The sequence below is a fragment of the Parasteatoda tepidariorum genome, chromosome 6 (assembly GCF_043381705.1).
Source record: "Parasteatoda tepidariorum isolate YZ-2023 chromosome 6, CAS_Ptep_4.0, whole genome shotgun sequence".
Lineage (NCBI taxonomy): Eukaryota > Metazoa > Arthropoda > Arachnida > Araneae > Theridiidae > Parasteatoda > Parasteatoda tepidariorum.
Window position 1 is genome coordinate 20,745,875 of NC_092209.1, and position 13,131 is coordinate 20,759,005.

The 13,131-nt window shown below is 28.0% G+C and overlaps 1 protein-coding gene across 1 annotated transcript; it reads right to left on the reverse strand.

The window, feature by feature from the left end:
• Positions 1-871: 871 nt before the first annotated feature.
• LOC107443238 (uncharacterized) lies at positions 872-5,642 on the reverse strand. The gene is made up of 2 exons (XM_016057038.2): positions 5,484-5,642; positions 872-1,395 (listed from the first exon to the last, which is right to left on the reverse strand). The coding sequence occupies exons 1-2, from the start codon at positions 5,499-5,501 to the stop codon at positions 1,009-1,011; spliced, it is 405 nt and encodes a 134-aa protein (XP_015912524.1). The 5' UTR covers positions 5,502-5,642; the 3' UTR covers positions 872-1,008.
• Between the last annotated feature and the right edge of the window lie 7,489 nt (positions 5,643-13,131).

The window sequence follows — 13,131 nt, forward strand, 5'->3', positions numbered from 1 at the left end:
TTTTCAATAATCTCATATAAGTGGAGAAAAATAAACCAAATGATATTAAAAAGTTAAAAACATGTTAATAACATTTACATTGAAATGTGATTATACTTTACGTTTCTTTCTTCCAAATTTCTTCTGCATGCTTCTGAAATTCAAAACCTATTTAAACCCTTTAGATATATTTCCCCCTTTAAATAACCATCATATCTTAAGATGTTTATTAATGTAATTCAATTTAATATTAAAATTAACTATTCTCAAAACTGCATTAAAGATACGGTAATATAGTTTTAGAATCTCATTAGTATGAATATCAAGTATTTAAATAGAGTACCAGTCTTTATTTCGATGCTAGAAACTAAACAACTCAATACATATTAAATCACTATATATGGGGTTTTGACGTTCGGCTGATCACTCAACCAGAACATCTGCTCCCGCACTCCAGAGCCCAAAGTCAAGAAAATAGGGAAGAGCACAGTAGGCCATGGCCCTCCATGAGCTGTCACGCTACATTTACAAGAAATAAATTACATATACAGAAAATGAAGTGAAATATAGAAAAATTATCATAATTGAATCATTTTTATTACTTTAACGTCATTTTATAAAAAAAATTTTAAGCTTTAAATATTTTATTTCATTATCTGGATTTTTACGTTTTAGGTTAGTTTCTTTTTAATGAAAGCATCTATTGTCTTCTTATTAAAAGCAATATTTCAATAATAATTTTCTTTTATAAGAAAAAAATTAAAAATTCTAGCTAAGCTTAATTATTTTAAAGTATTAAAGTATTTATCAAAAATAGTTAATCAAAATATTTTTTCAAATGTCAAAATTTAAATATAATTACTCACCAATTAACCTAAAGAAAGACAAACTGTTACAAAAATATACATTTATTGATTTTGAAAACACAAATTTGTATTTAATAAATTAATGACAACACGCAACTCCTTAGTGAAGACAATTTAATATTTTTTCACTATGCAGAAGGTCTACGTAGCTTATTTAAATCTATTAATGATATCTGTGTCCGTAACCATAAGGTCTATGCCCAATACCACCTCCAAGACCTAGGCCTCCGCCAACTCCTCCATGAATACCGCCATGAATTCCACCGCTCATTCCACCTCCATGTCCATATCCACTATGACCGTGTCCATATTCACGATGTCCATGTCCGCCTTGGGCATATGAACCATGGTTGTAAGTGCCACGATCATAAGAGCCGCGATCATAACTTCCTTGACCGTAACTTCCTTGGTTATATCCACCATAACCTTGACTGCCGTGGCCATATCCTCCAAATCCTCGTATGCCATGTTTTCCGGTCAATACTGATGCAATGGTTGCTGGAGCTCCATTGACAGCAGCAATAAGGGCAACCAGTATGGCCAATAAGATCTAAAAAGAAATTACTTAAATATAATACTCGCTGATGAGTGTATCTAAATTATCATAGCAAGACAAAAAACGAATTTTGCATTTTGACTTAGCACCCCGCACGCCATTACCTCCTACATCAGCAAGCTTCCACACGGTTTCTTATAAATAGACTGCGCAGACTATTTAAAAAGTGAATTAGTTGTGCGCATGAATCCAAATTCTTTTTTAACCTCATGGGAAAAGGTGAATCAGAAAAGCATTCGTGCAAAATCAGAATCAAGTTGTGTATTTAAATAAAAAACGGTAACTTAAATGTAGTCGTTGCTAATTTGACAAACTTACTTTGCTTTTACTTTAATTATTGTTAGTTTAATCATACATATAATCAGTGTTAATTCAAAGTATAACTAAATAGTTTTATTTTGAACAAAGTAATAGTGAATTAAATAAATCAGACAATTATAACTCTGCCCACAAATAAAAAGAATTACTTTGATTACCAGTTTTATCTTTTTACTTTGATTGATATAGTTTTATGCTGGCACGTATTTGTGACAGTCGGCGCGAAAGGGTTAAAAGTAATGGAGAGAAATTTATCATACATATTTAAAAATGGAATCTCTAGTGGTTGACTAGTAAATGAGACAAACCAATCATATTCAGAAATTAAACAAATTTTTAGACATATATTTGTTACCACTATCTTGTTTTTACTAGATTTCGTAATAAGGGCTTCTTCATACCTGCCAACTTTTAATCCCTTCCATTATCATTTTTCCCAGTGGTATTAAAGTGGTATTATTTTAAGCAAACAAATACGTTGTATTTGAGAAAACTTAAGATGACAACCATGACAGTAACGCATATTAATATATGTGCTTAATTTTTGTAAGAATAGTGGTGATCAAAATGATTTAAAAATTGTTTATAAAAGAAAAAATAGTATATAATTACTACCACTTTAAATATGAAAATAAAATCTTCAGGAAAATCCGGAAGAGTTGGCAGGTATGTTTCTTTCGCAAATCTGTTAATCATTATAATGATCTGATCGGACTACGTACCAAAAACAGTGTGGAGGTTTTAAGTTACAAGAGGTGTTGCACACACTTAGGAAGGAATATTCTGTATAAGCTCGGTAGGAAAATCTGAATGTTTAGTAGTTGCTGATCATGTGTACTTGAACGTGTGGAATGCTAAAAAAATTGTGAACTTTTTCAACACGTTCACGCTGGGGTGACCCACCGGTGGGTCACGCTAGATTGTCTCATCTTGGCAGCGCATCGGAGTAAAAACTGGTAACAATAAATTTCATTTTTTAGTTTTTTTCCGGGAATAATAAAATTCATAACTGCCAATTGTTTTTAACGGATGCAATTTTTATATTGAATTGCTTCTTCGCCGTGATAAATTTCCTTACAGTGAGTTGTTATTGTTGAGAATAGATTAACTCCTCTCGAATATTATCTAATATTGAAATAGTTCTTCTACCAGTATTTTCTCTTTTCCCGTACCATTTTTTTTCCTTTTCCCGGCGTGAACGTGTTAAATTCCCTTCCCGTCCGGTTAATTTACTTTATCCTTTTAAAGAAAGAACCATTGAGAAATCTCCAACCAATCTGTGCTCTTGAACATCTGGATCGCAAGGAGATTTAAAAAATTTTGTGAATCTTCAAAATATTGCTCTTAATATGAATAATCTTAAGAGAGAGAAACGAATTAATTATTAATAATGTAGCTTATTATCATGTCAATTTTCTAATTCCCTATTAAATTAGTTAAAGTACTGTATTAAAAATCAGCTTTAGGGTTTTTGTAAATCATCAAATTAAAATAAGATGGCTCAAGAAAGTAATTTTGACTGCTTTCTAATTTCAATTAGAAAAACAATTATGTATATAATGGCACAATTTCTTAGAATTTCGTGACTTTTTGTACAACTCATAACTTTTTATTGTTAATATATACTTATAACTTTTTATATTACTGTAAATAATAATAAAAATTAATTTTAAAGAAATTTCTTTACACTTAAGTTATTCTTTCACAATCCAGTAATTTCGACTGCTTTCGGGCAATATAGGTATAAACTAAGTTTCAGTCTTTCTAGTGTTAAAAGGGTCATTACCCGGAAAATGTTATAAGAAATAAAAGATAAAAAGCTAATGATTAAGATCTACGAAATATCGTTTTTATTTGTTTACAACTCTATTTATTAGTTGATTCATAACGTATAACAAGTTTCTAATTCCAATTATTCGAGGGATTTACTTTAAAACAATTGTAGGCCATTACGTTTAAAGTAATTATGATAAGTGCATTTATCTTATTTCTTTATAATCCTTTATTTACACAATTCCATGACTGAAAAAGATTATTTTTTAAGTAAATAAGTTCATTAAAATGAGTTAATAATATTTGTTATAAATAATGTAAAAAACTGTTGTATTTACAATGTAGTACAAACTAAACAAAATTCCGTTCCACAGACCTATATACTAAAAATACATTAATTTTTGGTGAAATTTTTGAGAATTAACTATTTTAGTCTACTAGACAATGTATACTATTTCTATTCCTTTTCTATAAGTTATCTGAAACACGCAATGATAAACATTCTTCATGCACAGAAAAAAAAACGAAGATAAAATTACCGTAAGGTATGGTAATAACTTTTCTGGTAAAAAAAACAACATAATTCTGGTTTATAAAAGCGAAATATACGGTATTTAAGTCATCATTCGGTAATTTTCCCATACATATTGTAACGATGAGCAGGAAATTCAGGTTTTCAAAATTATAGATCTTATCACCACACATTTAGCAAAAATTATTAAACTGAGAACAAATTTAAGCAAACAATTTGTTTTTTTTTAATATAATTTACAACATTTTTTATTTTATGTACAAACATTTTAATATAACCAAATTCTACCAAGTTTACCAAGTTTCATCACTTATTATAAAACCATATTTTACTGTTTGTTTTACTACAATGACTACTAAAGTTCTTCTGTAAAAAATGGCTGTCCCTATACAGCCAATTAATTTGCCGTATTCTAGTAGTCATTTTATTTTATAACCGTTGTTAAACAGCCTACCCAATTTTGGGCTCATGACTACTGATGTTCAACTTCGTGGGCTTGTAATTTTGAACCCAACCCAGAAAACAAGGGAACTCCTGGATCAAGTATTGGGAAAATTTGACTTTCTGGCGGACTTTTTGATGAACTAACTTGCCTTTGCGTTACATGGAGAGGAAAACCACGAAAAACTATCCCGGTTAGTTAGACGGCAACCCATGATTCGTCTATCCCATGATCCGTCTACCACTGAGGATATTTCACGGATCCACCACTATTTTGAGGATATTTAAAAGTAACCAACTAAAAAAGTAAATAAATAAAAAAGAAATTAAAAAAAAAGAAACTTGGAAACAAAAAATTTCTAGAAAAAAGTCTCTTAAAACGCATTTTCAACATATTTTACAGTTATTCTTAAGTTTGTATACATATTTCAATTCTTTAAAATTATTTACATTAACATATCTTTCTTGATCTAATCTTATATCTTGATCTGTGTATAAATATTATCCACAAACGAACAGAAAGAAATATAAATAAGTTAAATAGGAAAAAATATTTTTCTGATTATTTACATTTAAGCAATTAATTTGAAAAATCTACAAACGTAGCCGTAAAAAAATGGATAAAAACACAAGAAACAATATTTCCAAATAAATATGTTTAGACCTGTAAAGCATGTTTTTACACATATTTCACAGTAATCCATATTTTAGTCTACACATAAGAAATTGATATATTATACACATTAGCACATTTTTTAAAAATTACTTATGAGCCTGAAATTAACTGCAGATTTAGGAATATTGTATAAAAGAAAGAACGAGTGAAAGATAAGTTTTCATTCATTAGTTATAAAAAGGAAATAAATTAAAAAAAGTCAATAAGTTTGATCGAGTACAAAAATTTTAAATGAATCCAGAGAAATTTTCAAAATCACCAAGCACTTAAATTATAAACTTAAAAAAAATTAAACTACCGACTATTTTTATATTACGATATTAAAGTGCTAAATATACTCACAGAAACGATGTGCTTCATATTGAAATGTAGTGGTATCCACAAAAAGACTTCTAAATAACTTCGTGAGGGCTACTTTTTATACAGAATGCTAAATTCTTCTGTGTGCAATAGAATATCTGACTCACAGATAATTCGTGACGTCAACTTTATACCTGAGGTCATTGGATGAGGAGGCTAGCTATTTGACCTCAGGCCCCTTTTGCATCTGACCCCCTCCCCAACTAAACTTTATCTCTATTTGAATCGCCCCTTATGGGGATCTTGCATAGTTGGTGGGAAATGTGGACCCTCAAACAGGATATACCTATTTCATATTGGATTTATCATTGCTTACGCAGTGGAAATTTATCGAGAAAATATTTGTCATCAGAATCCGGGTACCTTAAAATTGTATGAGAAAAGACAAAACAGATTAAAAATTTTCTTTACAGTGAAGCAAACAATCTTGAAAATTACAAGCACGGCAATTATATTTCAGATACTTTGCTTCAGCTATTAGAGTGCTGATCAGCTTTCTCAAGATTAAAAGTTTTTAATGAGATATTAGGGTTTTTCATATATATTTTTATGACTAAAAATTAGCCGGAAAGCCATCAACTTTCTAGTTGGATAATAATTCTTTTTATTAATAACATTCTCCAGCATAATTTTAAGCTAGTGAATACTTAGAAAAATGACAGCAATTTTTTATTAACCGTACTGAAGTTGCGGAATTTGAAATATTTATAAAATGCATTTCAGTTAATAAATTGGTAGTGTGTAAAAATTAAACTTTCATATTTCTTATACTAATACTTGACCTTCTTTTAANAATAGAGAGACAAGCAAAAACCTGAACAATGATTTTTTTAAAATTATTTGTACCCACTATACATGCAAAAAAAAATCGTTTTTCTTCTTCTCTTTTTTTATGTCAACAAAAGTATTATATATATATATATATACTTTTGTTGACATAAAAAAAGAGAAGAAGAAAAACGATTTTTTTTTGCATGTATAGTGGGTACAAATAATTTTAAAAAAATCATTGTTCAGGTTTTTGCTTGTCTCTCTATTAAGTCCTGCAATTGGAGATGACACAGTGCCAATCATCTTCTAAAGATTGCAATGATTTGATTGCAAACAGAGAAACAAAGTAGGGTCAAAGCTACCAGAATATGGTAACATTGACCATGTTTCTGACTCCATGAGAACACAGAAAAACTTGACAATATTTACCGATGCACAATAATGATTTTGGTAAAATTAACAGTGAAATATGGTTTGTAATTTGTGATAAAGCTTGGTAAATGTGGTAAAATTTGGTAATTTTCTCATGATATCTTAGAGCATGGCATAAGAACCTTTTATTCGGTTAAATTTACTTTTCAATTTTGTATTTTTTAAATGTGTGGTAATAAAAACTATAATTTTGGAAGCCAGAATTTCCGGTAAATGCCTACCATATGAAGTATATATTTCACCAAAATCTTTTTCACCTTATAGTACGGTAATTTAACCAGAATTTTTTTACGTTTATGAAAGAAATTGTAAAGAATGTTCTTCATTGCTTTAGTTTAAATAAAATTATTAAATGGATTACCAAATAATTAAGCTAACTTATGGAAAAGAAATAGAGATAATCTACATTGTCTCATATCTTGTTTTAAAAAGTTTACCAAATATTAATGCCTTTTAAATATATTGGTCATATAATCTTAATTTCGTTTAGTTTATTCTCTTATTTTCTAAAAAAATTTGACCACTTTATAAATACACCAGTTTTTCCATTAATTATTTATAACAATATATTAATAACTAATTTTAATTAGCTTATATTGTATTTCCATACTAATCTGTTTTTCTCAAGTATTAGTTAATTCTATGTGAAAAGGATTATAAAAGATAAGATAAAATAAGATAATAACCTTATCCTCTTTATTACTCTAAGCAGGATGAACTACAATTGTCTAAACATAAATCTCTCTAATATTTTGAATTAGAGACTGTTATTTGTTATGAATAACAGATAAAAACTAATAACGAATAAAAACTAATAGGAAATAAAAACTAATAACAAATAAACTAATTAAATAAACAAATACCAATTTAAAACTAATAAAAATGAATAAAAACTAATGACAAGTAAAAACTAATAACTCGAATTGTAAACAAATAATAACGAAATTTCTTCGACCTTAATCATTATCTGTTTATCTTTCATTTCTTATAATATTTGCAGAATAATGAGCCTATTCAGATCATTTTATTTTTGAAGATATAGAAAAAAACATGAATCTGTTTTTTATACAGTACTTAAGTAATTTAATTAGAAATTAAATAATTTACATTGATAATAAGTAAAATTTTTTATCAGCTTTTTGTACAATCATTTAAATTTAGATTGGTAATTAGAAAGAATATTTATAAATAAGTTATATTTTTATAAATTAGTTTGTTTCGGTTTATTAAGATTATTTATATTCATATTAAGAGAAATAAAAAGAAAATATTTTGTAGATTATCACAATAATGGGCAATATTTCATATTATTCTTGAAATAATTAAATTGGTAATTAGAAAGAATATTCATAAACAAGTTACATTTTTAATCATTAGTTGGTTTCTATTTATTAAGATTATTCATGTTCTAACTAAAAACAATTTATTTTATTTTGAAGATTCAGAAAAACACTAAGCAGTTATTCGCACAGTACTTTAAATATTTAAATTTATAATTAGAAAGAATATTTATAAACAAGTCACATTTTTAACAATTATTTCGCATATGTTTATTAAAAATTTTCATATTCATGTTAAGAGTAACTTATTTTATTTTAAAGATTCACAAAAACATTAAGCAGTTTTTTTTGTACTGTTTTTTAGTTAATTAAAAATAAGTATTAATAAATTAATAGTAAGAATTAATAAATTAATAGTAGTACTAGATATGTATTAATAAATTAATAGTAAGAATTAATAAATTAATTGTAATTCTAGATATGTATTAATAAATTAATAGTAAGAATATTTAGCAAGAAGTTACTCTTATAAAATTTCGTTAGGATTAAATTCTATGAAATTTTATGTATATGCATTATAATTCATTAAATTCTATATGTTCATTAAAATTTTATAGGGAAAAAACTTAAATATTATTGGTTTGGATATAATAATTTTAACCCAATAAAAAACAATTCATTGAAAAACCAAACTAAAAAGAGACATCAATTAAGAAACTGGTAGTAAGTTTTTGATTAAAAAAGGATAGGATTTATTTAATTGATTATTTAGCAAATCTAACATGATGCCTACACAAATTATGTTATAAATAATAGATGCGTTAGTTATCAATGCATTATCTTTTTCTGAAATAAACTGATAGTAAATTACTTTGGCCACTACTTTTTAATTCATTCGAAATAAACGATTCACTCACTTGTCAAATAAATGCATGTTATGAATGATGAAACGTGACTCTAAATTGTATATAAAACTGCTTCTTATATCATTATAAGCAAATTAAAATGAATCTTTGAATTTTAATTAACAACTAATTTTTAATTTTACCAAAATATGAGCAGTTTTTTTTAAAGATTAATACAAATACAAAATTTTTTTAATTGTTAGAAATATATATATATGTCTGTTATCGAACTGTCATCGTAAAGGACTGAGGTTCGATCTCCAGTGACGCCCATCCAAATTTAGATCAATTGGTACCAGTTAGTCTGAAATGAAAAGTATAGACAGCCTATTCACAGTGCTGCCCAAATTTCTACAATCATGCTGGTGGAGCTTTAACCTCCATGACCCCCTGGCCCACAATGGGCTGTGGTAAGAATACGTTTTGTTTAAAAAATAAGTATTAGAATTCTATAGTATTTTTTATAATAATTAAGGAATTTAATAGATGAAAAAGGATGATTTGAAAATATCTTCTTTAGAAAACAAAGCAACTGCAGGACGCTGTTTAATCCGGATATCTGCAAATCATAAGTCGTTGATGTTTACACAATTCGGAAGCTGCTTGTATTTATAAGTATAGCGAATGCGGTATGAGAGCAAAGGAAGCACTTTCTAAATTTCCTCAATTTGCTAGAAGTTTATTGCTTAACTGTTGATTTTTCGATTGATTCAATTCCTAATTCTCCTATGACATCATTATTCCTTATTTTATATATAAATATTTCTTTCAGAAAATTAAGCCACGATAAAAGAATTAAAATTTTGAAGAATAATAAAATATAATTCACGATTTTTACGAACTTAAGAAACATTTTTACTGAATGTCGTTTGATTGTCCTACAGTTCAAATTCTCAGTTTTTTAATGCATATTTTAAATGAATTTTTATTTTGATGGAAAAGGGACAACAAAATATTGTCGAACTGCAATTTATGTAATATCACAGATAAAGCTTGTATCTCATGTATATCGACCTAATCATGGCTGTATTCACTTCTTTTTTAAAGGCAATTTATGTAAATCATCGATCAAGTTGTACAAATTTCTAATCAGGGTTATTTTTATGTTACCACACTGTTACATAAATCAAAATGTTATATTCACTGTAATAATATTTTTAAGATGGATGGGATAGGGGCCGCTGCGTGGCCTAGGCACCCAGTTGTTTAAGTAAAGCAAGCAAGCAAAATATTGTCGAGGCAGCGTTATATATAAAGGTAAACATGTTGTAACTAACATATATTGGAGTATTAACTGAAAAGATATTTAGTTGTTGATTTAGTGTAAAAGCTGTGTTCAACAATTTGACGAAATTATCTTATAGATTGGTAGCGATTCCCTTAATGGAATTTTCGTTTATGAATAATTAAATATTTCATCATACTCCTTGAAAGTAAATGGAGGGATTATGTTATCTACAAAAGAAGACATTCTCAATTTCAGATAATCAAAACTTGATAAAGTGATAAATCTGCTAAGTGATAAATCACTGATTCTTAAAATGATAAGTATACGGTGAATTTAAATCTTACAACTTAGATGGAAACTTTTTCTGTTATATCTGCGCTAAGATAAATGGAATTTCTCTAATTTCAACAATCGATAAAAATCGAACTTTAAGAAATGGGTAAGGGATAATTTTCAAATGGATAAAGATTGACAATTTTAAATCTTGACTTTCCCCTTAAGCACATAATTGGACCTCCATTAAATTTTTGAGATTTAATTACTGACATAAATGTTTTAAATATCACTTACAACTGTTACAATTTTAAACGTAATTAAATGAAAAATTTAAATTTGACTGCCTTTTCGGGAAAAACTTGAATACAAATTTTATGACTTCATTTCAAATAAAAACTATTGTAGTTCGCAGCTTCAAATTTGTAAAATTAATTTCTAAAGTGTCTTTTTCAATGTTAAAATATCAACCTAATTTCAAAAATAATGCTTGTAATACACCAAGAGAAAAAGTATGGCTAAAATTTGGTTGAGTATGGTTAAAAGAATGGGTAAAATTTACCGTGTTTCTGCCTCTATGGGAACGACAAAAAATTAGGTAATTTTTACCGAAGTACTTTGGTACTCATTTCGGTAAAATTAACAATAAAATAACTTTTTATAATATGTGTTAAAATTTGATAAATGAGGTAAAATTTGGTAATTTTGCCATGAGACCTTAGATCGTGGCAAAATAAACATTTATTACGCAAAAATTAATTTAAAATGGGTGATAAAAAGAACTATAATTTTGAAAGCTAGGATATCTGATAAACCATTACTATATCAACGGCGAAATTACCAAATAAATGGTTTAATGAATGGTTACCAAATAAATGGTTTACTAGATAAATTGGTTTTAATAATATTGGAGTGTTAACATTAGAGTTTATTTTTTAGAATATTTTTTAATATATTTTAATGTATTTAGTATAATTTTAGATCTCTTAGAATTAGGTTTTTATTATTATTATTATTCGAATTGTCATTACCATACATTACGGAAAATGTACTACAATTTTTTTTCATGTATTTCCATAATATCTAAATCTTAAATACAAAATATTTGCCAGCACTTCTCAGCATAGCTTTTATAAATATGAATTTTTGTTCAATTAATGTTAGCTTTGCAGTGTGAACTTATAATTATTTTTAAACTGTCTACTATAGCATTAAATTTCCTATAATAATGTCTTTTTCGCAACTTAATTTTGCTGATAATTAAATATGAAATTTGATGCTTTACAAACAGAAATTCTATAGGAATTTCAAAGAAAATTATATTTGGCGAAAAAGAGATCATATATAATCAGAAAGCTCAGATTTACTTAATTTTAATTCTGAAGTTAGAAGGTCTGAAATGTGAACGAAAATTATGTTTTAGCCCCCCTGTAAACGGATAAAAAATTTCAGAAAATAAATAAATCATAACAAACTTGAAACAAAGTTGTCCTAAATTTCAAAAATACCCCCACCCAATGTTTATAAATATTTAATCAAATGCTGTTGTTGTTGTTGTTGTACGCCATTAAAGTATTGGGGATGCAATAATTCTTGTTTTTCAGTGGCTTCATCTTTGGTCAAGAATTCGACTTCTACCACACCCATACGTCAAGGCTGCTTATAGGGGGAACCCATTCACACATTCATTCATTCATCCCCAGATCATAATTTTGGTCTAAATCAGACACCGATCAATTTCCAATTCAGTGCACTTGGAGGTATAACTTGTTATGGGAAAGTGGGGGACTTTATGACCCTGTAGATTCAACGTGCACCAGTCACCATTTACTACACGTTGAGTCTTCGGCTGGCTGGATTTGAACTACCGCTTTCATGAACGTAAGTCCATTGGCCTGCCAGCCAGGTTATCCAGGCCTATTTAATCAATCAAATAGCTCCTGTGAAAGAAAAGTAGTTTACAATTCTTGATAAAGTTAGAAGCAGTCAAACAAAAAAAATTTATTTTAGTAGCTTAAATAAGTTACCTTGGAAAAAATTCACTGAAAATATCTTTGTTAAATGTTAACCCTTATTTATTTATTTTTTAAGTGCAACAATCCTAATAGTTTAAAAAAGTTTAATCTGGAATCTGGGTTATAACAGAATTTTACGTTATTTCGTCACCTTTTAACAGGAACTTCAATTACCAATCTACAAGAAAAAAATTATTTCTTATCTGAACTGAAAAAACAATATGAACTAACAAAACGGAAATCATGGAACAATTGAAACTTACTTCCTTCCTTTTCTTATTGCAATATTTAGTTATGGTTTCAATTGTTTAAATTGTTTCTACTAAATAGCGTGAAAAGGTCTAAAATCGATTAGAATATTTGTATTTTAGGAACGGAAATTTTTTGTCGCTCTTACTTTCTGTTGAATGTCACGCTATTTCAGAACAAAAACTGGATCACGTCGAAAATATTTTGGCGGAAAAACATCCACAAAGGTGAGCACTACAATGGAATGATTGTGGGATAAAGATTGAATAGGGAAAAAAATCAAATAAAATAATATAATAACTAACAAAATAAGCTGCGTCCCCAGTAAAATGGGACGGCCTTGGTATTTCTTCATAATAGACGCCTCGCCCTCACCTTTGAAGAATGGAAAAAAAGTCGTACACCTTTTTACAAATATGCATCTGATTTACTTCAATGCAGAGTGGGAAGAGGTAAGGGAGATGGGGAAAAGGTGAA